Source organism: Drosophila subpulchrella, chromosome 3R (genome assembly GCF_014743375.2).
Source record: "Drosophila subpulchrella strain 33 F10 #4 breed RU33 chromosome 3R, RU_Dsub_v1.1 Primary Assembly, whole genome shotgun sequence".
In the NCBI taxonomy this organism is placed as follows: Eukaryota; Metazoa; Arthropoda; class Insecta; order Diptera; family Drosophilidae; genus Drosophila; species Drosophila subpulchrella.
The window spans coordinates 8,916,252-8,939,819 of NC_050609.1; the positions used below are offsets into that span (position 1 = coordinate 8,916,252).

At 47.7% G+C, this 23,568-nt stretch overlaps 5 protein-coding genes across 10 annotated transcripts; 3 read left to right on the forward strand and 2 right to left on the reverse strand.

Annotated features, from left to right (window-relative positions):
• Nucleotides 1-192: 192 nt before the first annotated feature.
• Nucleotides 193-2,810, forward strand: LOC119546906 (oligopeptidase A). Its single transcript, XM_037853536.1, has 2 exons — nt 193-398; nt 457-2,810. The coding sequence occupies exons 1-2, from the start codon at nt 295-297 to the stop codon at nt 2,549-2,551; spliced, it is 2,199 nt and encodes a 732-aa protein (XP_037709464.1). The 5' UTR covers nt 193-294; the 3' UTR covers nt 2,552-2,810.
• Nucleotides 2,811-3,095: 285 nt separating this feature from the next.
• Nucleotides 3,096-6,391, reverse strand: LOC119546897 (oxysterol-binding protein 1). Its single transcript, XM_037853523.1, has 2 exons — nt 4,401-6,391; nt 3,096-4,265 (listed from the first exon to the last, which is right to left on the reverse strand). The coding sequence occupies exons 1-2, from the start codon at nt 6,000-6,002 to the stop codon at nt 3,516-3,518; spliced, it is 2,352 nt and encodes a 783-aa protein (XP_037709451.1). The 5' UTR covers nt 6,003-6,391; the 3' UTR covers nt 3,096-3,515.
• Nucleotides 6,392-9,793: 3,402 nt separating this feature from the next.
• On the reverse strand, nt 9,794-15,962 carry LOC119551192 (protein phosphatase Slingshot). Of its 4 annotated transcripts, none has more exons than XM_037860405.1 (8): nt 14,687-14,851; nt 14,371-14,616; nt 13,920-14,311; nt 13,509-13,574; nt 13,251-13,445; nt 12,922-13,191; nt 10,468-12,804; nt 9,794-9,930 (listed from the first exon to the last, which is right to left on the reverse strand). In XM_037860405.1, exons 1-8 carry the CDS (start codon nt 14,729-14,731, stop codon nt 9,876-9,878), a joined length of 3,606 nt encoding a protein of 1,201 aa, XP_037716333.1. In that variant the 5' UTR covers nt 14,732-14,851; the 3' UTR covers nt 9,794-9,875. The 4 variants fall into 4 exon arrangements, with proteins under 4 accessions (XP_037716333.1, XP_037716325.1, XP_037716344.1 ...); XM_037860397.1 differs by lacking the exon at nt 14,687-14,851 and adding an exon at nt 15,470-15,962 and having other exon boundaries at nt 9,795-9,930; XM_037860427.1 differs by lacking the exons at nt 9,794-9,930; nt 14,687-14,851 and adding an exon at nt 15,470-15,961 and having other exon boundaries at nt 10,695-10,833; nt 10,902-12,804.
• A 439-nt stretch (nt 15,963-16,401) lies between these two features.
• LOC119563313 (nicotinamide/nicotinic acid mononucleotide adenylyltransferase 3) lies at nt 16,402-18,528 on the forward strand. 3 transcript variants are annotated; one of them, XR_005222122.1, is made up of 6 exons: nt 16,402-16,612; nt 16,685-17,091; nt 17,146-17,247; nt 17,309-17,460; nt 17,645-17,790; nt 18,028-18,168. XR_005222122.1 is itself a non-coding variant. In XM_037876647.1 (6 exons), exons 1-6 carry the CDS (start codon nt 16,417-16,419, stop codon nt 18,423-18,425), a joined length of 1,158 nt encoding a protein of 385 aa, XP_037732575.1. In that variant the 5' UTR covers nt 16,402-16,416; the 3' UTR covers nt 18,426-18,528. The 3 variants fall into 3 exon arrangements, 2 of the variants coding, with proteins under 2 accessions (XP_037732575.1, XP_037732576.1); XM_037876647.1 differs by lacking the exon at nt 17,645-17,790 and adding an exon at nt 18,384-18,528 and having other exon boundaries at nt 18,028-18,286; XM_037876648.1 differs by lacking the exon at nt 18,028-18,168 and having other exon boundaries at nt 17,645-17,998.
• A 143-nt stretch (nt 18,529-18,671) lies between these two features.
• Nucleotides 18,672-21,210, forward strand: LOC119563312. The gene is made up of 5 exons (XM_037876645.1): nt 18,672-19,382; nt 19,661-19,770; nt 19,825-19,965; nt 20,024-20,230; nt 20,613-21,210. Exons 1-5 carry the CDS (start codon nt 18,736-18,738, stop codon nt 21,089-21,091), a joined length of 1,584 nt encoding a protein of 527 aa, XP_037732573.1. The 5' UTR covers nt 18,672-18,735; the 3' UTR covers nt 21,092-21,210.
• Nucleotides 21,211-23,568: the final 2,358 nt, after the last annotated feature.

Genomic DNA, 23,568 nt, shown 5'->3' on the forward strand with positions numbered 1-23,568 from the left:
AAGCTATCGATGTGTACGTTTCGATAGTTGGATAGAATATCGAATATAATTAATATCGATTATGGTTGCTATCGATACTAGGTGGGTGTATTCGCTAGGCAGGTGGGTGTACTCGCTAAGTGCCACTGCACTAAAATCACGATAAAAATATTTATTTTTAAAAATATCGATATATTGATATTCTTATCGCTGGTCCAGGCGTGTTGTGTAAACGCTGGTTTTTTTCTGAATCCTAAATTCCGGCGCAAGCTCTCCGGGATTTTACATATCCGGATCCACGATTTCACCTGGGACATGCTGAACCTCCTGCGAAGGCGTCCGGCGTCCGTGCCCCTCATCCGGGCAGCGTTCAGCGCTCCACTGCACACGTCGGAAAACCGGCCGGGTTACATAGTGCTGTAAGTACTGAAGTCACCTCCATTTGGCTTCCCGGAGGCACTAAAACTGTACTTCCAGGGTCCCGGAGATCGGCGAGGAGGGTCCGCTGGGCGAGGGTGTGCTTAAGCCGGATGGACTGCCCGCCTTCAGTGACATCACCATCGAAATGTGCCTGGGCGCCATTGGCCAGCAGGCATCGGCGGTGGAGAACTCGGTGAAGGCGTTGGAGAACGACCTGCACAGTGGCAAGCCGCTGGACGCCAGCGGCATCTTCCGGGAGCTGGACACAGTCACGGGGCCACTGGAGACGACGTGGGGCGTTGCCAAGGCTCTGTACCTGGGCAACTCCACTCTGATTCCCACCAAATCCTACATGAACATCCACGAACGCGCACGAAATGCCCGTGCGGCCAAGTTCTGCAACCACACTGTGTACAAGGCACTCAAGGATGCTTCCTCCGAGTCCGGACCGGATGAGCAGCGGCTACGTCAGAAGTTCCTGCTTGAAGGCAAGCTAAACGGGCTCACTCTGGACAAGGAGAAGCAGGACGGTCTGAAGGAGCTGCTCACCCATTTGGGCCGCGAGAGGGCCAGCTTTAAAAACAAAGTCAACATGGCAGTGCACTCGTTCGGTCAAGTGATCACCGATTTCAACCTTGTAAGGGATTTCCCGCCTTCGCTTCTCGAGGCAACCGCACGCGATTCCAACCAGCCCCTGCAGGGTCCCTGGAAGATTACGCTACAGCCTCAAGTGGTGGACGGGTTCCTCAAGTACTGCCCAGAGCGACTGCAGCGCTGGAACGTTTGGAGGGCCAGCGTGCTAAAGGCCTCTTCGACACAAGAAAAATCCCTGGAGAACAGCACGCACTTGGAGAAAATCCGCGGATTGCGCAAGCGGCAGGCCAATCTGTTGGGCTATGCCAACTTCGCGGACATGTCCATGCAGACCAAGATGGTGGGCAGCGTCGACAACCTGAAGCAGATCTTCGCCAAGCTACTGAAGTTCGCCGGCCCTGCTCAAAGTGTGGAGCTGGAGAAACTACAGAGTTTCGCCCAGGACAGCGGCTGTGACTACAAGCTGGACGCCTACGACGTGGCCTACTGGCGCCGCAAGCAACTGGTGGCGGAGCACGGCCTGCAGGAACAGAAGATCAGTGAGTTCTTCCCACTGCCCCGCGTTCTCTCCGGAATGTTTGCGCTCAGTGAAAAACTCTTCGGCATCCAGATAGTGGAGCAGCCCAATGCGGAGGTGTGGCATCCCGCAGTCAAGTTCTATGATGTTTTCGATGCTGATTCGGCTAATAGCTCCACTCCGGTAGGAGGCTTCTATGTGGACTGCTACTCCAAGGAGCACAAGTTCGGCAGAAACAACGGTTGGATGGTGGGCATAAGGAACAGCAACAAATCAGCAGGACTTACGCCCCTCTGCGCCCTGATCTTCAACTTCTCGGAGCCGCAGCGAAATCTGGCGGAGGGCAGGCCTCCACTCCTGGGTTATGATGACCTGCAGATGCTGTTCAAGACTTTCGGAAGCGGACTGCAACACCTGCTCACCCAAGCGGGTTACAGCGATTTGGCGGGTCTTTCAAACATTGAGTGGGATGCCTCACAGGTGTCCGGTCACGTGATGAGCAACTTCCTCGACGACCCCACAGTGATCCGAAGCCTTTCCGGGCATTTCAGTAGTGGAGAGCCCCTGGAAGCCGAGATCTCCCAAAAGATGCGACTGCTGAAGACCCAACTGGCTGGATATAATCTCTGCCAGGACCTGTACTTGGCAGATCTCGACATCGAGCTGCACCGTTCGAATGCCTTTTGGCTGGATATTGTTCGCAAACTGTGGCCCGTGTACCACTGCATGCCTCTGGACAAGAAGGACGCCCATCCCTGCTCTCTCACGGACATTTTTGCTGGGGATTGGGCGGCCGCTCAGTTCAGCCACTTGTACTCCCGCCTCATAGCCGCCGACATATCGAGCAGCTTTGCTGAACAGCAAACGGACGAGAACTACGCGGTCGTTGGCCGACGCTACAAACAGACCTTCCTCAGCTCCGGCGGATCTGTGCCCACGGCGGAAGTGTTTCGCCGCTTCCAGGGTCGCGACCCGTCCGGTGAGGCGCTCCTCAAGGCGTTAGACATTTTCGAACCCTCCCAGACCACGGATAACAATTGAGGGTCATGCTCTGACCCGCTAGAACGTTATCATTTGTGTGTAGTCAACTGATAAGCCTGATCGATGGCGGCCTTGGGTGCTCGACCTAATTGACTAACAATCTTAGGGGAAAGTAATCTTTGGAGTATTTGAAACAATTTTACAATAGGTTGAAGTATAATTTGTTAAATATTTGTTAATTGGTCGAGAAATACATGTACTTATTTGAAGGAAGTATAAATATTATTTCTCTGATTTGAAATAAATGGTAAATTTTAAATAAGTCTTTAATATAAAAATATTTAAACAAATATTTTGTACTTTCGCCTCTACGATTCATTAGTTGTCAGGTCGATCCATACCCTAATGGCAGCCGGATTATGTGATAGCGATCGCGTGAGTCAGGCGGGATCTTATCGCTGATGTGCAGGTGGTGTCGCCAGCTGCCGGCGCAAGTGTCCCCAGTTAAAACACACATTGTTGCTTTATTTAAATAATACTTTAATAATAAATTGCATAAATTTATAACATTCAACATATTCTCTCGCTCCTTCCTCGGCTTTCGATTAGGTTCGATATATATATATACACAACAAAGGCGAAATATGCATTCTACGGAAAGGAAAATACATCTAGTGGTTTAAAAGCTTTCACTTGTCTAGCCCCCCCTTGGAAAGCCGCTAGAAATGGGAAACCGAAAGTCATAAAAGAAATAATCAAAGTAGATTTCGACGCAAGGGATGGATCAAACTCGGTTAGTTTACAGGAATTAATTTATATATATGCACTAGATCGAAGTGTGGTACTACTATATGCGTATGTGCTGCTCCGCAATTCATCGGAGCGTGTCCCGCTGTGGTGTCTCGGTTGTGTGCAGTGGTGTGCAGGCTGCATATTTGAAATCTTTAGAATATTCGCTAAGGCTGCTATGTGTGGTAGTGGCTGCAGTTGTGGCTCCCATGGCTGCTCCGTTGGCTACTGCTGTCTAGTAGATCTCCGGACAGCCCTCGAAGTTCTGCGCCGCCTTGGCCTCCCAGTATGTGTTCTTAAACACGTGCACATATTCCTCGCTGCCCTCCTCCTTCTCGCGCTTGAACCACATGGGCTCGTAGGCTGGATAAGGCCTGCCCTCCGCCGCCGCTTGCTCAGCCTCGGCCTCCCGCCTGCGTCGTTCTGTGCGCTGCTTGTCCTCCAGACGCAACTTCTCCTTGTTCGACTCGTCCCAGTTGCCCTGCTCCATGAGCCGTTGGTCGGGACGCAGGCGTGAATCCGTCGGCGCCACGCCCTCCTCCTCTTCGTTAAGCTGGCAGGCTAGTGTGGTAAAGTTGTAGAACTTCTCCGAGTCCGGTGGAGCAGGACGGCGGCGCCAGGCCAGCTTAAAGTCGCCCGTGGTATAAGTTGGACTGTTGGGCGATCCCGTGGTCTTCAGCACCGGTGCAATTTCGATCTTCAGGTCCCAGGTACCTCGCACCACCCACTTAACCTCGTTGTCTTTGTTCATCACCACGCCCTTAACGCTCCGCTGCACCTCGCGGCTGAAGTACGAGTAGGGAATAAAGTTCAAGACGCACTTGAGCCCCTCCGCCGCCTGCGTTCCCTTGATTTCCATTTCACCATGCTGGTCCACCCACAGTTTGCCCACAATGATGTTGTTCACTGTGGTGGTCACCTTGCGCCAGGAGTAACGCCTACCGCTGTCCAGAAATTGCACATATACGCCACCCAGGGGATTAACCTGCGGGGAAATCAATTGATTAATCAAGGATGGTAATGGTAAGGTGTTTTCGTAGCCATCTAAGAGTTTCTTGTCTATAAAACATTTACTTTTTGCATCCTAGGATCTTAAGATGCTTGTTTGAACGATACTCACTTGAACGTACTTGCCGCGGAACTTGCTGGTCATGGAGAACTCCTGCCAGCACGTCCAGTTCTTGCTTTCGCAGTGGAGCGCCGCTATCGGTGGATGATGGGATACCTGCTCGGCCAGGCACCTCCAGCCGTAGTCGTCCATACGATCGCACTCGTAGGTCTCGCCCAGCAGCGGATTGAAGGGCTTGCCGGTGCGGTTCGTTGTCGTGGCATAAGCGGACACAGTGAAGGCGGCCAGGTAGGCCAGCTGCTCGCACTCGTCCTGACAGGTGGCCGCGTAGTCGAGGATCTCCGAGTACTCGTAGTCCTCCACCAGACGCTGCAGCATCGACAGCGGCTCGTTGAAGTTGATGGGCATGGGAATTTTGGACAGATCCTTGCCAATGCAGTTCTTCATGATGCCCCACAGGCTGACGGGATGGTTCGGTTTGTCCGGCACTCGTTCGCGCCGCTTCTTCATCAGATCAGGGTTCCAGTTGCGTCCATAGATGGAGTCGGTGCTCGCCTTGGGCGGCACCGCTTTGTCCACATCGTCATCGTCGCCCTGCCCTCCTGAGGCCACCCGCGGGGCACTCACCAGGCACACCTGCTGCACCGTCTGCACAGTACGCTTCTGCTCATCGCTCTCCGATGAGCTGCCCTCCAGCTGGCCCTCCACCTGGTCCTCACTGCTGCTGCGTCGCGTGCTCATTTTAAGGATGAAGGTGCCCCGCTCTCGATCCGGCGACTCCACTGTGCGACCTGGACCAGTGTAGCCATGCTCCTCGGCGTCGAAGAACTCCACCTCATCGTCGGAGGTCACCAGGGAGCCGACAGTGCCAACGCCAGAGCTGGACGGCACCGGCTTGTTCTGGCGCACCAGGACGGCGGCCTGCTCCATCTGTGACTGTTGCTTGGCCATCTGCTCGACGATCTCCTCCAGCCGCTGGCGCTGCTCGCGCTCGTGATGCAGCATCTTGGACCACTTGTGGCCCTGGGCCTCCGCCGAGGACAGGTAATCGTTGCCGGCGTTGATCATTGCATTCGATGTGATCCGGAAGAGGGTGGCCCGCTCGTTGACGATCTTCGTGCGGCTGGCCAGCGACTCCTCCTCGTTCGTCTCCAGATCATTGAGGGCACGCTGCAGGGCGGCGCCGTGCTTGGTGATCAGGTCGTAGCAGGTGCGCATGTTCTCCAGTCGCTCGGTGAGATCCCGGACCACTGAGCTGATCTCTTGGCTGGGCACGACGTGCGCCGTCTCCGTTTCCTCCTCCTCCTCACACTCGAGGACCCGGATGGCCTTGGCCTTGGCCAGCTCCAGGGCGGTGACCCACGACTGGCGCTCCACCTCGGTGCCGGCCTTGATGTGGAACGTCTGGGTGCCGCCGTTCGAGATGACGAACGTGCACGAGTCCACCGTGTGGATGAGGGCTCCGTGCAGCGATATGGTGCCCCGGCACGTATGGTTTATCTCCGTCTGGTTGCGGTAATAGCTCAGCACGCCCTTGGACAGGACGAACCACCTCCGCTGGTAGCCCTTGATGTAGTTGGTCCACTTCAACAGCCAGCCCTTCATCTCCGGCAGGCCCTTCTCGGCCAGCGCGTTGTTAGTGGCGTCCGTCATGGTGGCGCCCGGTTCTGGGATCCGGATGGGCTCCTCCTCCTCCGGACGGATGGAGCACCTGCTGCGAGACTGCGAGAATAGCGCCACGTACGATGACTGGCGATTGGGCGGTTGTGTTCCGTTCTGCAACTCCGACTTGCAAATCGAACGAGCTATTGGTTATTGGACGGCGACGGCTGATTGCTGGCCAGTTGCTGGCATCGCACAGGGGGCACTTCGCCTCCGGATCACCAACGAGATTCCGATTACGTTGCGGTCGCGAGTACGCGGCGCGTTCACTGCGAATTTCGTTTCGATTCGCCTTCAAAATTTTCCTGCAGAAGAAACTGTGGAAGTTGAGTGCGCGTCTGTGTGCGTGTGTGTCTCGTGTGTGTGTTGGCGCAGCTGCAGGTGTGTGCGTGTGGCAGTGTTACCAGGTTTTAGGAGGACTTCCCTACAGGCATATCGATTGCTCGATAGGCCTCAGACAATTTGCATCCGGTATCGATACCATCCGAGCTGAGAACATTTTTAACGGGCTATTACTCTAATTTACCGTTGGTATAAATAATAAACTTTTGAAACCTTGAGTTATATGATCCCGACTTTGACGTGGGATACCTCTATGAGTTTGTGGTTGAATTCACTAATAATCTAAATTGAAATGTATCTTTTCAACAAGGGTCAAAATTTTAGTCAATTTTCATGTTCGATTTTTCCGTATTTCCAATGGCTCCCATATTGGGAACCCAAAACTAGACTTATAAATTCCATAACTTTGGTAATTGGATCCCGATTTCGAAGTGGCATACCTCTATGAGTTTGTGGTTGAATTCTCTAATAATCTACATTCAAATATTTCTTTTATACGAGGGTCAAAATTTTAACCCATTTTCATGTCCGATTTTTCCGTATTTCCAATGGCTCCCATATTGGGAACCCAAAACTAGACTTATAAATTCCATAACTTTGGTAATTGGATCCCGATTTCGAAGTGGCATACCTCTATGAGTTTGTGGTTGAATTCTCTAATAATCTATTTTCAAATATTTCTTTTATACGAGGGTCAAAATTTTAACCCATTTTCATGTCCGATTTTTCCGGATTTCCAATGGCTCCCATATTGGGAACCCAAAACTAGACTTATAAATTCCATAACTTTGGTAATTGGATCCCGATTTCGAAGTGGCATACCTCTATGAGTTTGTGGTTGAATTCTCTAATAATCTACATTCAAATATTTCTTTTATACGAGGGTCAAAATTTTAACCCATTTCCATGTCCGATTTTTCCGTATTTCCAATGGCTCCCATATTGGGAACCCAAAACTAGACTTATAAATTCCATAACTTTGGTAATTGGATCCCGAATTTGAAGTGGCATATCTCTATGAGTTTGTGGTTGAATTCTCTAATAATCTACATTCAAATATTTCTTTTATACGAGGGTCAAAATTTTAACCCATTTTCATGTCCGATTTTTCCGTATTTCCAATGGCTCCCATATTGGGAACCCAAAACTAGACTTATAAATTCCATAACTTTGGTAATTGGATCCCGAATTTGAAGTGGCATACCTCTATGAGTTTGTGGTTGAATTCTCTAATAATATACATTCAAATATTTCTTTTATACGAGGGTCAAAATTTTAACCCATTTTCATGTCCGATTTTTCCGTATTTCCAATGGCTCCCATATTGGGAACCCAAAACTAGACTTATAAATTCCATAACTTTGGTAATTGGATCCCGATTTCGAAGTGGCATACCTCTATGAGTTTGTGGTTGAATTCTCTAATAATATACATTCAAATATTTCTTTTATACGAGGGTCAAAATTTTAACCCATTTTCATGTCCGATTTTTCCATATTTCCAATGGCTCCCATATTGGGAACCCAAGACTAGACTTATAAATTCCATAACTTTGGTAATTGGATCCCGATTTCGAAGTGGCATACCTCTATGAGTTTGTGGTTGAATTCTCTAATAATATACATTCAAATATTTCTTTTATACCAGGGTCAAAATTTTAACCCATTTTCTTGTCCGATTTTTCCATATTTCCAATGGCTCCCATATTGGGAACCCAAAACTAGACTTATAAATTCCATAACTTTGGTAATAGGATCCCGATTTCGAAGTGGCATACCTCTATGAGTTTGTGGTTGAATTCTCTAATAATCTTCATTCCAATATTTCTTTTATACGAGGGTCAAAATTTTAACCCATTTTTATGTCCGATTTTTCCGTATTTCCAATGGCTCCCATATTGGGAACCCAAAACTAGACTTATAAATTCCATAACTTTGGTAATTGGATCCCGATTTCGAAGTGGCATACCTCTATGAGTTTGTGGTTGAATTCTCTAATAATATACATTCAAATATTTCTTTTATACGAGGGTCAAAATTTTAACCCATTTTCATGTCCGATTTTTCCGTATTTCCAATGGCCCCATATTGGGAACCCAAAACTAGACTTATAAATTCCATAACTTTGGTAATTGGATCCCGATTTCGAAGTGGCATACCTCTATGAGTTTGTGGTTGAATTCTCTAATAATATACATTCAAATATTTCTTTTATACGAGGGTCAAAATTTTAACCCATTTTCATGTCCGATTTTTCCGTATTTCCAATGGCTCCCAGAATGGGAACCCAAAAATCAACTTCTAGATTCCTTAACTTAAGTTATTGGTTTCCGATTTAGACGTGGGATACCTCTATGAGTTTGTAATTTAATTTTCTAATAATCTGCACTCAAATTGTTATTATATAAGAGAGTCTTAAATTTAGCCCATTTTCATGTCTGATTTTTCCGAATTTCTAATGGCTTCCAGAAATGGGAACCCAAATCTGAACTTCAAGAACCCATAACTTGGGTATTCGGATTCCAATTTAGACGTGGGATGCCTCTATGAGTTTGTGGTTTAATTCTTAAACAATATAAATTAAAATTTCTATTTTCTACGAGGGTCAAAACTTTAACCCATTTTCATGTTACATTTTTTCGTACTTCCAATGGAATCAGTACTGGAACCCAAAACTGCACTTCAAGATCCCATAACTTGGGTATTTCGATCCCGATTTAGACGTGGGATGCCTCTATAAGTTTGTGGTTGAGTTCTTTTACAATATAAATTAAAATCTTTCTTTTCTGCGAGGGTACAAATTTTAGCCCATTTTCTAGTTCAATTTTTTCGTATATCCAATGGATATCAGTACTGGAACCCAAAACTACACTTCAAGATCTCATAACTTGGGTATTTGGATTCCGATTTAGACGTGGGATACCTCTATGAGTTTATGTTGTTTCTGCGATGGTCAAAATATTAACCCATTTTAATGTTCAATTTTTTCGTATTTCCAATGAATTTTAGTACTGGAACCCGAAACTGCACTTCAAGATACGATTTAGACGTGGGATACCTCTATAAGCAATACATATACTATATATTCTAAAATTTCCACAGACAAATTCGACCCAAAATTATCTACATATAATTATTATTTAACTCCACAGTCGTCAATAAAGTCTTGATATAAAAATTGGCTAATTTTTAAGGACTGTGCTACGCTTTAATATATGTCATAAACACCAAGTTCTTGTTGCCAACAAATATTTTCTAGTTAATTTTTGAAAAGCGGAAATGTTTAATCTATGAATTGGGATCTGGTGTCTAGGGTGGGACTACAGACCGCTAATTTAAAATGTCTGGGTCCCAAAGGTGACTCACGGTCAGCAAACAGTAAAACAGATTGCGCTCTAAATTGGATTACACATTTTTATTTATAAATATACGGTCTGATAAATAGCAAAAAATACAAGTGTTCAAGGTGGGAACTTTTGGGCTGTGGCTTCGGCAGGTTAGTTTTGGAACTCCATGTGCCGGATCACTTCTTGTACTCCGCCCAAGAGTAGCGGAAGGAGCGGATCATGTGGATAAGGCTGCAAATACAAATCTGGTAAAAACGACGGGCAGTGTTTCTCGGGCGGACAACACAGAGGGTCTTTGAATGACACAAGGACGGCACAGAGACAATCACCAGACGATGACGTATATACAATAAATCGTTTATTCGTAGGCAGTTCTTGCATAATATAAAATAAATATGTATACAGTTACAAGTAATTTAAAAGTACAAATACAGTTTCATTTCCATAGGTTGTTTTGTTTGCCCTCTCTTGTCATCTTAATAATTCCATTCACACGTTGCAGACACAAGATCTTTAGAAGCTTTAATGAACACCTCACACAACAAAACAACAAACACAAGGCATGGGGGGATGATGGGGGTGTAGGTGTTCGATTGTTGGACAAAAAACACAAAATGGGCGAAAGCGGGCAAATATATAAATACGTAAAGCGGGTGACAGAATGGGGACGATCCTTAACGGCTATAGGGTATGGATTGCAAGTTGCAAGTGGCATGTGAATGTTGCAGGTTGCAGTTTGTATGTGGTTAAGCAGAGCGTGGCCTTTACATGGTATTATAGGCGGCGGTGTTAAAGCCTGTTTTCGGAGCACTTAGCCTGCTCAGCGGATGCGTCTTTCCATGTTGCGCCAGCCGCCGGATTTGCACCTGCTGCTGCTCCGGCTGTTGTTGCTGCTGCTGGTGGTGTTGCGTGTTGCTACTGTGACTGGTGCGGATGGGCGCGGGAGGCGGACGACTGTCGCTGTAGTCGTGCGTTGATCGGTTTGATAGCGAGCGGTCGTAGTAGGAGAGCGGGCGTTGCTTGAAGCTAGTAGTGGTGGTGGTGGTGGTGCTGCAGGCGTGGCTGATGTTGCTAACGGCTCCGGCGGGTGGCAGTGGGGCACAGGCGACTGTGGGCGCGGCGGCCGCCTGGCTACTGCAGGAAGTAGTGGTTTGATATTTATGCACTAGACCTTTTACATTACGATCACAATTTTCGCTTACGCTGGAATCGGACGAGTTGGAGGCGGAGGAGTTGGAGTTCGAGGCGGTGGACACGTGGTTGGCATGCTGCGCCACCGGCGAGGATGGCAGTGATTGGTGGCTGGTCGTCTTCTTTACGGGATTCGCTGAGCTGGCTCCAGCCACTCCCGACCCTGTCGCTGCGATGGTTGAGCTACTGCCCGCTCCCGCTGCCACTCCACCGCCTCCTCCCGCGCCCACTCCGGCTTTGGCTTCGAAATTCTGCTTGAGTATTTGCACATTGCCTGAAATGCGCTGATCCTCGGCCAGCGTTTGGCCCTGAACGCGCAGCACTACCGTCGCTTCCTGGTCGCCGGGCGTGGTGTTCTTGTTCTCGATGTCGCTGGTGTGCATCAGCTCCTCACTATTGCAACGGATCGGCTGTCGCTGGCGCGGACTGTGCGCCGATGAGGCGCTCCTGTAGAGACTCGGGCACCGCTTCTGTCCAGCATCCACCGCCTCGAGTAGCAGCTCCTGGCTGTCTTCCTGGCAGCGCTTCTTCAGAGAGGTACTCTCTTCCAGCTTCTGCTTGGTGCGTTTCACGGTGCCCTCGCCAACTCCCACTCCGGGTTCCACTGCCACGGGAACTCCTTCGATCACATTGCAATTGCCGCTGCGCTTAAGGTCCTGGATAACACCCTCGAAGATCGCCGTCGTATTGCGGTTGCTATCGTAGTAGGAGCCCGAACTGGTCCTTGGCGGCAGACTGCTACGATTGTCGCCCGATCCCCAGCTGGCGTGCCGCGAAGGTGGCTCCCGTTGTCGGGTGCCTCGGGGACGCAGCAGGATGGCGCATGATTGCTGCTTCTGTTGCTGTGGCGTAGGATCCAGGACGATTCCGCCACTGGGACCGAACGACTCCGTCCAGGAGTGCGTCTTGCGACGCTGTCGCTTTTCCCCTTCCTCCTTGGCAAAGACGCTGTCCACCTGCGAGGAAAATACATCCGATGAGCTGGAATCCCTCCGCGGCTGGGTGTTTCCACTGCCGCTGACACTGCTGCTTCCTCCCAGGTTGGAGGTCTGTGTGATCAGCTTGGTCAGCGAGGTCCAGACAGGCTGCGGCGGCAGCTGGTCCGCCCGGTGCGCCTCGAGATCGTGAATCCGCGTGCGCACAGACAGAGGCGTGTGCTTCTGGATGTGCAGCACCTGGTTCTGGGTGACGCTGTAGTTCTCGCCGTTGCTGCCCGGGAAGCGCATGTTCTTGGGCTCCTCGGCCACGCTACGTTCAGGCGTTAGATTTTCCATGGACTGGCTCTGCTGCTTGGTCACCACTGCCGTCTGTGTTTTGGGTGAGGTGCTGCTGGAGCGCCGGACCATTCGACGCTGGGACTTCTGGGTACTGGATCGGCGGTGCAGGCGTGGGCCATCTTCCTCCTCACCATCGGGCGTGACACCGGCTTCGCCAGTAGACTTGGACTTGGCCTGGTTAAGCGCCTGGATGAGAGGAGTCGGTTCGCTGCCCGGCAACAGTCGCGCGTCCTTTGTGCTCTTCAAGTTCGTCTCGCTCTTGCTGCGCTGCAGCTTCTCCTTGTTCTTCATGGCGTCCAACATGCCGTTATACGTCTCCAGCTGATTAAGGAAGTTCTTGTTCGGCTTAATGCAGCTGCGCCGCTTCTTTACGTGCTCTAGGGCCTGCTGGAACTCCCACTGGTAAGCCTTCATGGCATACGCGATGACAACCGAGGCGGACCGACTGACGCCCATCTTGCAGTGCACCAGCACCTTGGAGCCCTCGGCCTTCGCCCGCGTTATGTAGCGGAACGTGTCGTCCCAATACTTGAGCAGGTTCGTCTTCTCGTCGTCGTACACGCGCACGTTGAAATACTCGAAGGTGCCCGGAAAGAAGTTGTCAATCTCCCGTGTCACATTCAGGATGTGGCGAACGCTGAAAGTTTAAGAAAGAGAGGGTAAGATTTGATTTGTTTTAAACAACAATTTTAACAACAAATCAATGGTTGATATACTCCATTAAAAATAAACTCAAACTTTCAACTAAACATACCCGTTTTTCTGCAGCTCCTCAAGGTTGCTAGCGTTCCACTCGGAGCCTAGATAGACGTGCTCGAATATCTTGGTGGGGGCATCCATTTGGCCCAGAATAACAAGCATTTCGGCGTCAATAAAAGACTTGTACTCGCCTAAATCCATGTCCAGGATCTCCTCGAGACGTCCGCGTATGTACTTGGAGGTGACCTCGTCAAGGTCCACCGACATCATGATGGCCTTTAGCTTCATCTTAATGACACTTTCGGTTTCCTCCTTTTCGGGGGGTCTGTTAATTGATGAGGACATATATTAGACAGCGGAAGATCAATCATTTCGAGCACTTACTTGTTTCGTATGGCATCGGGCGAAGGTGGTCGGCGGCTCTCGAGCGCGTCCATGGCATTCCACTCGTTCAGACAGGATTGGTCCGACTCGATGCGCCTCTCGTAGCTGGATAGCCAATCGTGGGAGGGTCCACTGGCATAAAAGTTGTTCTCACGAGCCTTCTTCGACACTTTGTGCAGCGTCTGTAGAGCGGACCTATGGAAACAACAGAAGTTAGACTCATGGCCGGAGAAATTTAAACCTGGCAAGGCCACTTACCACATGGCCTGTACTGAGACCGGCTTGAAGATGTGCGTCTTTTCGTACACTTTGACGCTGAAGCCACTGCAAATCAAATATAAGAGAATTGAGTTAAGTCGTATCGACATACAAATGAGATTCTGAACTGTTGTACCAAAAAATATGTAGAATGGTAATTAAATCACTTTGTCTAGAACATAACAATTATTATAAATTATCGACAAATTAGACACAAATGTGTAGATCCGAAAATAAGTATACTTTTTACGACGCCTCCCAATTAGGAAATTGGTCAAGGCCGCAGCGATTAGCTATAGATTAGAGGAGGGTAACATTTTTATTTAGGGTTATATATACAAATATCAATGTATGCATGTATATATATCCCAACGTTATGAGAAAATCAAGCCACAGAATCTGAGGACTTACCCATCGCCATCCAGGTGGATAGTGGTGTCCGCCAGGATGGGAACCACCAGGCCAAGAGTGGTCCGCTCATTGCAGTCGATGCCCAGCAGACAGGACTCCTCCATGCCCGAGGTATTCTTGTTGTCGCCGGCCGCCGTCGCGTTCTCCTTGTCCGCTGATCTATCACATTTGCTGCTGGCCTCCGTGGCGGTCTGCTCGACAGACAGCTGACGCTGCGTGGTGACCGCCGCGGAGGAGGACGACGTGCTGCCCGCAGATCCACCGACTTTGGCCGAATTGTGACGGATGATCCGGTGCCGCCGACGTTCGCTGGTGGCGCTCCGACAGCAGCTACGCGAGGCGATCACCAGGTAGCGTGTGCGGTTGGACCGCTGCGACTCCAGTTTGACAGCCTGTTGGTTGGGAAATGTGATTATTTGGATAGGCATACAATATATTAGATAATACCCACCATCTTGAGCGTGTCCTCGCGCTGCAACAGGTAGAACATGGACTGCAGATGGAGCTGGATGTCCGAGTTGTTGCTCTGCGTACTGTTGCTGGAGCGGGTGGAGTCGGTGCTCAAGCGGCGTTCGCTGTGCTGTTGGGGCGGGATATCCTTTAGGGCCAGGACCAGGGCGGTCCCCTTGCCGGCAAAGAAGCACTCGCTGCGATCGTTGCCCTTGCTATTGCCCTCGTCGTCCTCGGCCTCGCCATCCTGTAAGTGTGCGAAAAAGAGAGTTTCGTTAACTATGTGTCCATATGGGCTTAATCCAGACGCGCCTCACCCAGCGAGGCATGCTAAATACGTTATCATAGGGACAAGCTGGCATGCTGAATGATTTTATCCCTAATTATTGTTTGAATTAAAATTCGTACGGCAGAAATAAAAGCACATCCAAGTGCGCAGTTCAGAAATATATAAATATTTTCTACTTTTGCACGGCTGTGCAATGAACTCTTTACATATATTTTTTTTAGACCGATAAATGCAATTGTTTAAAAAGTTCAAAACCAAAGATTTGACATGTTTTGCATACGCTGCTTTGAGACGATAGGTGAAATAAAATTGATCATCGTGTGATATTAATTTTTCCCTCTGTGCAGGCGGACGTCAAGGTCTCGCGAACTATTTTTGGGCGGTGGGGCGGCGAAGAAAACAAAAACAAAAACAAGCGGTAAGCGGAAAGCGACAAAAACGACAAATAAGGCAATGCAAAAGTGTGTTGAAAAAATATAGACGTCTCGACGTCTGCGGATTTGCTTGGGTTACACCAAAAGCAGCGCAGCCGATGACGATGACGATGGTGATGGTGATGATGATGATGAGCGCCCCCGCACGAAAGCCAAGCCAAAATAAACGTAAGCAACAAGCTGGCGGATAAACGATGATAAACACTGGGCAGGCACACAAAGGATCATATCATGGCCAAAAGCGGAACACGCACGAAAGAGAGCCTTCCTTAATTGGCTCTCCTCACTCGCTCTTTGGAGAGATGGCTAGTCAAGGGGGGTGACCAAAACAAAGCGCACACACCACAAGCACACGCACACGCGAGAGCCACTCTCACCGAATTCGAGCAGGAGCCAGCCACACTGGGAGAGCGCTGCACCGTCACCAGCGCCATTTGTTGTTGCCGCCGCTCCTCCTCCTACTCCTCCCCCGCCGACGCCTCTTGCTCCACCTGGCAAAGATGGTGACAATGATGCAGCGGTGTCCTTTGCAATCCTCTCCTGCTTCTGCTTCCGCCTTCTCCTTCTTCCTCTTCTCCTAGTGTGCGAGTGTGCGCGAGACTGACGGTGTGTGTGTGCAGTGTTGTGGGCTCGGGCTACAAATGCATTTTCATGTCGCTGCCTGCTGGCCGTTGTTTTTGCACTCGGCTCCGCGCCCTCGTCCTGCGATCCTCTTGACCTCCGCTTCCTGGACACTCTGGCCAGTCGGTTCTCTCTTTAAAAACAGCGTGTCCTCACAAATTCAGACACAGACAATGCTGCTAAATTGTAAATAGACTTCACGAATTTTTCTTAAAAGAAAGACAGTGAGGACGCCATTTCTAATCGATAACAGTAGTATCGCCTGGTAATCGTTCTGTCAGGGCTGCACAACTATCGACGGCGAAAGCGAAGTATCGAATGGTGCACTGGGAAAAAGTTCGGTATCACAGCGAAACAGTCTTATTAATAATAACTATATTTTATAGCCTGGTGTAAGAGAGGAAATAACATTTTTAATTAAATGTCACTGTATACAATATTTTTAAATGTTTAAGTTGCACAAGTGTGTCTCTATTGTGGCTTAAAGTGATAAATAAAAATAAAAACGTAATAATTGCGTGTTCTTGTTCCTATATGTAAAACTACTGGTTTTTTTTAGCCTATAATAAATAAAGTAGGATATTTTATAACATTACAAAAATAAATTAACAGCTATCGGTAACTATTCAGTTATCGAATGTGAAATCGGTGCTGGCAGCTTCGACAGCTGTGCAGTGTTGGGAAATAACAACAGATCGAACAGATGATTGCGAAAATCAGCTGGCCAAACCACAACATAACAAGCGCAGCCTGCAGGTGGATTGGATTTTATAAAAACCGCAAAAAATCCAGGAAAATGTCGGCTTTCATCGAGGAAACCAAGAGCCTGCTGCCGCGGATCGCCTTCATTGCCTGCGGCTGCTTCAGTCCACCCACACCCATGCACCTGCGAATGTTCGGTGAGTTTACACGGATTGTGAAATTCCCCGGTACATAATCGATACGATTACGCCGCATGTTTTTGCCCACAGAAATTGCCAGGGACCACTTCGAAATGCAGGGAACCCACAGAGTGGTTGGCGGCATCATCTCGCCCACCCACGACTCCTACGGCAAGAAGGGCCTGGCATCCGCCTTGGATCGATGTGCCATGGTAAAGCTGGCCACGCAGAGCTCCAATTGGATCCGGCTTTCCGACTGGGAGGTGCACCAGAACCAGTGGATGCGCACGCAGGCGGTGTTGCAGCACCACCAGAACTACATAAATAACCACATCAATTCCGGTGGACCAGGCGGAGATGATGAGCAGGACACACACCTGGCCGGATGGCTGCCGCGGGGACTGCACGAAAGTCGGGATCCTGTGCGCCTAAAGCTGCTGTGCGGCGGCGACCTGCTGGAGTCCTTTGCTGTTCCAGGCCTGTGGGCAGAAGCTGATGTAAGTTCGTATTTTATTTCATCTGGATTTGTAATTAACTATGATTTCCCATAGATTGAGGACATAGTGGCCAACCATGGCCTGGTGGTAATCACTCGCGCCGGCTCCAACCCGGGGAAATTCATCTTTGACTCCGACATATTGACCAAATATCAGGTTACAAAAAAGCTACCTCTGCAATTCAGCTATCCTTTATTAATTAGCCTCAATATTTCAGAACAACATTACGCTAATCACAAACTGGGTGCCCAATGAGGTCAGCTCCTCGTTGATTCGGCGACTGCTGGGACGTGGTCAGTCGGTCAAGTACCTTCTGGACGATCTGGTGTTGGAGTACATCAAGCGCCAACGTTTGTTTAACTTTAAATCGTAGGTGGACTTCCTATTACCTCTCCCTGAAACCCGCATGCCCACTCACCATCACCCATATTTCAAACGATACGTACACTGAATGAGGCGCCACCTTGATCCACTTCACACAGCAGAGATCACTAACTTAACGTGCACCAACAGCAGCTCTTTGTATTGTCTACTTTTGTGTCTCAAACTGCAGGCAGGATGCACCGGCTCCGCCCGAATGCGACTCCTGACGCGTTTTGCACCCGAAAGAGAAGCCCCAGTCGCCCACCCGCTGCCCAAGCCACCAGCACCACCATTCGCACCACACGCACCACCAGACGTGGCGCCTCTTCATGGAGCGTGAGTGAGCCAGAGCAGATCAGAGTTCAAGTTCCTATTTAGAGCTGATTTCTTTAATGCATGCGCTTTCTTGGCCCTTGTAAATACCCTTGTTAAGATTAGTTACTGATATTCCGGTGGTCAGTGTGCGTATCATCTACTTACACCGAACTGTTGCCAAAATGTAGTCCCATTAAACAATAACCTTAACTTTGTTGCAATTGTACTGACCATGCCCGCCTAACCTGTGGATTGTAGTAAGTATATAACGGATGCAGTGCGTCCCAACCATTTGCTCTTTAACCACGCCTACACGGACAACAACCAGAACGCGAGCAGCTATTCTGTGAGTGACCAGCTGGAGCAGGACATGGACGAGTCGGACACTCCCAGCCCGCAGCTGCAGCACACGGCCACGTCGCGAGTCTTCTGCTGCGGAGAGGCCACTTTACGAGGATCCAAGATGCAGCGATCCGGTCCTGGACAAGCGGTGCAAGTCATCACCATGCAGGAGGAGGTAGGTTTTGCTTTCTGCTTAAATAAGCCTAGAATCCCAACCAACTTATGCATATATGGCTGTTTAAAATTCTACTAATATGTTTTCCCCCTTTCAGAGTCAAGCGAAGAAGCAGAAGATTTCCCAAGTGCAACTTTAGGAAGATGGAGAGGAGGACGAATCTCACACGGAATGATACAGGAGCGCTGGAAGCTATATGTTGATACTACATGTGCATGTAAAATAAACTCGTTCGTTACCAAGTTGCCAACTGCCCCCTGATTTTGTGGGTCACTCCCCGGAGTGGAGGGACAAGGCATTGAACTTCAGCGCCGACGTGCATTGACATTGCAGCCGTTGCAGGGCTTCGCTTTCGGTGTCCGGTGTCAGAACTTGTTGAGTGGCCACCATTAGTTTATGCTTAGAGATACTGCAGTTGCTCGTTTCCCTTGGAAGAGTCCACATCGCGAATGTTCTTCTTCCGTCGCCAGAATGCCAAGCCCGCGCCACGCCCCTCGCGCGCCCCATCCTTTGCGCTGCCCAAGCGACGGCCTTCTGTCCAGTTGACGCCCTCGCATCAGCACGACCAACTGCCCTTCCTGCGGAGATCCCGATTCAGCGCCCTACCACATTTCCGGGCCTACGAGGACGAGCCGGAGAACCTGTCGCTTTTCATTGCCATCCTGTACGTTGTGGATTTGTTTGGCATCTTTCCATTTGTCACGCTGCCCGCGCTGATGGTGAAGTTGGGATACTTCGGAATACTGCTGGTGCTGTCTATCATCTTCCTGCAGATCTACACCTCCTTCTTGCTGTCCCAGTGCTGGACCATGGCCGAGATGCTCGATCCCTCCATTCAGCAGAAGCGCAACTATCCGTATGCCGCGCTGGCGGAGCTGGCTTATGGTCCCTATATGAGTCTGCTGGTGTCCGTGCTCCTCGACCTCAGCATTTTCGCCATGGCGGTGCCCAGTGTCGTGATGGCCGCCCAGAACCTGGAGGGGGTCGTGCTGCGCATGAGCGCTGGTCAATACAATTTCTCCTACTGCTACTGGGCCATCATAGTCGGCCTGGTCATCTGCCCGCTCATGTGGCTGGGCAGTCCCAAGCACATGCGGTAAGATGGTCTTGCGGATGAGAAATTTCTGCGCAAGGAAAGATTGCTTTAAAAATAGATCTTGAGATAAAAAATTGGAAGATTGAGGACCTACTAAACAAACCCTTGTATTATAAAATTATCTCTTATAAAAGATGACCCAAGTCCAATCATATAACAATTATATTCTTGCCAAAAAGATAGGAAACAGTTTTATCCGCTTTTTAATTTTTTTTTAAAAACTGATTACGATTTTTATATGAAAACATTGATCTGTATTCCATTTAAAAATATCATAGGAGTTTGGCTATCACAGCTGTTTGCGTGATGATCGTTATTGTGGCGTTGCTGTGGTTTTGCTTGTTTGCAGCTCCTGCGATTGGAACTCCATTTGAGGGCATCTCTATGGGTGGGTACTCTATTTGTGATATACTTCAGGAATTACATTGTTTGCTTTTCCTAGAATTGCCTGGTTTCCTTACCATATTAAACAGCTATAGCATATTGGCCTTCCAGTTTGACATTCACCCTGTACTGCTGACACTTCAGATCGATATGAAGCACAAGTCCCAGGTGTCCTGGGCGGCCCTTATCGGAATTGCCAGTGAGTAGTTTAACTTATTCGATTCCAGGTTGATAATAATGTTGGTTATTCCACTTAGTAACTTGCAGCGTAGCAATTTTTGGATCCATAATTGCTGCCTATAAATTTGGATCGATGATAGCGAATAACCTACTGCAGTCTCTGCCCACCAGTGTCCCCTTCTACATTATGCTGATCCTAATGTCCCTGCAGCTTTGCTTCTCCGTCACGGTGGCCAGCTCTGCCATGTTCCTGCAGATCGAGAACTACTTCAAGTTGCCGGAGTGTAAGTACAATTATTTTTTATACCGACCTAGATAACGTTGTTATGATAAGAAATGTGCTCTTCGAATTATATCTAATTTAATATCTAAAGTACTATTTGTGGATTTGCATACAAAAAATTAAGTTAATGAACTTAATGGTGTACTATGTGATAATATCTTAATGATATAAAAATCGTGAAATCTTTTTTTATTTGTAGTAAGATTAGATAACTAAAGTTAATGATCATTTTATCAAAGAATTTTGTTATACTGAAAATAGACTTTTAACGAGTTCCGTCATATTCCGTCTTTTTTGGGAACATTAATCTAAGTCAACTTTAGGTTTAAAGTAACCATCTAAGTACGTCATCTTTTAATCCTCAAATGAATCTTCCTTTGTAGCTCTCTCCATCAAACGCATGCTAATACGATCTTCAGTGCTGGCCTTGGAGGTCCTTGTGGCGGAGTTTGTGCCCAGTTTCGATGCTTTGATGGATGTGGTGGGTGGCACCATCACTGGACCGCTGGTCTTTATTCTTCCTCCCCTTTTGTACCGTCGTATCCGGCGGATGGAGCGTGTGCATCAGCGGATTGCGGCTGAGGCCAGCTATGGTAGTCTTCCATTGGATCTTAACTACGATCCTGTGGACCTGGAGATGGAGCCCCTGCTGATTACGAGTTCACCAATCTCCCCACGCGGATGCTGGCAGAGAATGGTGAGATTCTATCACCGCCTCGAGTGCGATGTCTCCTGCACCATGGCAGTGCTCATCTTCGGCCTGCTGGCCACCTTCCTGTCCACCTACCTGAACATCTTCAGCCTGGCCGATCTGTTCACCAACAACTCGCCCTGTATGAGCAATCTGACCAAGCACTTCTGATGATCATCGGGGTCTTTCCCCTCAATAAACCATACGTAAATATTAAAAACTCTGCCAAGTTTGATTGCCGACCTTCGGCGGGTTCAAAAACCCAAGCTGCGGCTTCATCTTCATCTTTAATGCAGTGCTAAAGGTGTTTTGTATAACACAACCTACAAATTTAATAAATCTATTATATTACACCAAGACACGCAAGATGTTTCGAGTGTTGCTCGAGTGGCTGTTTAATTAGTTAAGCTTTATTAAAACATCGCCAAAGCCAAACTATTTGTCCGGGAATTGCACACGCGCATCATTTATCATCTTTTTCGGTTGCCCAGTAAATGTTTGCCTTTAAGTTTGCCAAATTTATTTAATCATTCGGTATGCGTTGTATTTGTTGTTTGTATATTGTTATTTGTTTTTTTTTTTGGTGCCGGCCGTCTTGCTTTTGTTTTCGGTCAGTAATTTGAGACAAGATGAGACCGAGCTTCTCCCGGTGGAAAGTAAACAGGCTGATAACACCTTTCGCAGCCCTCTTTTGTACCTATTTGTATCTAAGCATCTATGTATCTTTGTATCTGTATCCATGTATATTTGGCAGAAATGCCGGAGCAGCTTAGCTCAGGGTTTAAATTTAAACGCAGATGGAGATTCTTGGAGATTCTTCGCCTGATACGCAAATTTAATTTATTCTTTGGCATCTGCTTACCGCCATGCATGGCATGGCTTTTTTGTTTATATTTTTTTCCTATTTGCGTATTCCTATATATAATATACGTAATATGAAGGCATACGATTTTTTCCCGGCATTCATTTCCGTCTTCCATAATACGTTTTTAAGCGCGTTCCATGTTCCATTCGGTCGGGAGATGACTCAAGGCATTGTGTTGATAACCTCCCCATCTAACCATCCAATGCAAAAACCGCACAGCGAACAACTGGAATTATTATTTATTTTTTTCCATTCTCGGCGGTGGTGAGTGATTATTTATTAAAATTAATACCCAATTGTTTGATAGGAACTGTACGGAACCGAACGGAACCAAATACATTCCGTTGTCGCGTCATCAGTCTGGCCACCTGTGGCTGTGCTGCGATTGGGATGCTTTTATTGGCTCGTTATTTTCAGTTGGCCCTTTGATTTTAATGACCAGGCCAAAAGGTACGCACTCAGCTATTCGCCCATTTTAATTGCGACGAACTTAGGGTTTACTACCTTTCGGGGTTTTTTTTTTGCCCCCTTAACTTTTTCAGCCCATCTTGTTTATGCCTCAGCCTGGCCGTTTTTATCTTTTGTTTGCCACATTTCAATATGCAGAAGGTCTCGTTTGGCACGAACTCTGTGTTCCGCGGATGATTCACTGCAGGCTGGAGGCTAATACGAGTACTAAGAGTCTAAAGTATACACAAGTACTCGCCGTACCACTCGGACATGGATCCGTGGAGTTGCCAAGTGCAGCATAAGTCGTGCTAATTGATTATATCGCTGGGCCATTGACAAGCGTTTATGTATTTTATGGATTTATTTATTTTGTCTCCATTAACAAATTACACAAACATGCATAATTAATAGTTATTAAATTGGATATGCTCACCCAGGCCACCAAAGTGGCATTTTTGACGATAGAATGTTTTAAGTACTTATAAACTATGAAATTTTATGATGGTACTTGGTTACAAGTACTCAAGAAATAATTTGAACCCTTAAATATTTACAAGGGAATACATTTTTGTAAATAAATTAATGAAAATATTCAAATGGAAACCAGATACCAAAAAGTAAAAAGCTTATAAGAAAAAACTAAAAAGGTAGTAGCTTTGCTAAGAACAATAAAAAAAATTAAGATACTATGCTGATAAAAATGATATTTTATTTGGCTATTATTAATATGATATAAGGGTCGGTAAAAATCGATTCCAAAATCTAGTGTTTCGCTTGTTTACTTGCTTAAAATCTACATTTGAAGACGAGAATGCTACTTAGGGTTATCTATGGTCATCTATATGACATTAATTTCTCTACTTTCGCAGATCTCCGGACAATTCTCGGCTGATTAAACATCTATTGAGCGTACGACAGAGTGTCGCCTTTTCTACTTGAGATCGAATTTCGATGGGGAGTTCGAAGAGCCGTCTTTGCCAATTTGGCTTGGGGCTTTTGGCTCGATCGACGGCTGTCAAAAACTGATTATACGGTGGCAATTTTCAAGTGGCCGGCACAAAGGCTTAACCCAGAATTTAATGATATTTAAATTGCAAGTTCCTTTGGCAAAAAGACCATATTGGAAAAAAACCAAAATCCAAAACACACATTGTCGAGTTTTTGAGAGTACGCACAACAAAAGGCAGAGAGCTTTGGGCATAAAATTTCACTTTTCATTTCCTATTGACCCCGATTGCCTGGACGCACTTCTTTCTAATTTTTGCTACCCCATCCCAAAATTCTTCTGAAGTGCCCGCAGTTCTCCGAGGTTTTCGCTCCCTACTCTTCTCCT

What these genes read in the sequence shown, in the direction of transcription:
- LOC119546897 (XM_037853523.1), bottom strand. Translation starts at nt 6,002, where the DNA reads ATGACGGACGCCACTAACAACGCGCTGGCCGAGAAGGGCCTGCCGGAG. An exon ending in TCCGCGGCAAGTACGTTCAA is followed by an intron (nt 4,266 to 4,400) that starts GTGAGTATCGTT and finishes ATTTCCCCGCAG; the next exon opens with GTTAATCCCCTGGGTGGCGT.
- LOC119546906 (XM_037853536.1), top strand. Translation starts at nt 295, where the DNA reads ATGCTGAACCTCCTGCGAAGGCGTCCGGCGTCCGTGCCCCTCATCCGG. An exon ending in CGGCCGGGTTACATAGTGCT is followed by an intron (nt 399 to 456) that starts GTAAGTACTGAA and finishes CTGTACTTCCAG; the next exon opens with GGTCCCGGAGATCGGCGAGG.
- LOC119563312 (XM_037876645.1), top strand. Translation starts at nt 18,736, where the DNA reads ATGTTCTTCTTCCGTCGCCAGAATGCCAAGCCCGCGCCACGCCCCTCG. An exon ending in GGCAGTCCCAAGCACATGCG is followed by an intron (nt 19,383 to 19,660) that starts GTAAGATGGTCT and finishes AAAATATCATAG; the next exon opens with GAGTTTGGCTATCACAGCTG. An exon ending in CTACTTCAAGTTGCCGGAGT is followed by an intron (nt 20,231 to 20,612) that starts GTAAGTACAATT and finishes CTTCCTTTGTAG; the next exon opens with CTCTCTCCATCAAACGCATG.
- LOC119551192 (XM_037860397.1), bottom strand. Translation starts at nt 15,526, where the DNA reads ATGGCGCTGGTGACGGTGCAGCGCTCTCCCAGTGTGGCTGGCTCCTGC. An exon ending in GTCTCAGTACAGGCCATGTG is followed by an intron (nt 13,446 to 13,508) that starts GTAAGTGGCCTT and finishes TTGTTTCCATAG; the next exon opens with GTCCGCTCTACAGACGCTGC. An exon ending in CCCGATGCCATACGAAACAA is followed by an intron (nt 13,192 to 13,250) that starts GTAAGTGCTCGA and finishes ATCAATTAACAG; the next exon opens with ACCCCCCGAAAAGGAGGAAA.
- LOC119563313 (XM_037876647.1), top strand. Translation starts at nt 16,417, where the DNA reads ATGATTGCGAAAATCAGCTGGCCAAACCACAACATAACAAGCGCAGCC. An exon ending in GCCTGTGGGCAGAAGCTGAT is followed by an intron (nt 17,092 to 17,145) that starts GTAAGTTCGTAT and finishes GATTTCCCATAG; the next exon opens with ATTGAGGACATAGTGGCCAA. An exon ending in TCATCACCATGCAGGAGGAG is followed by an intron (nt 18,287 to 18,383) that starts GTAGGTTTTGCT and finishes TCCCCCTTTCAG; the next exon opens with AGTCAAGCGAAGAAGCAGAA.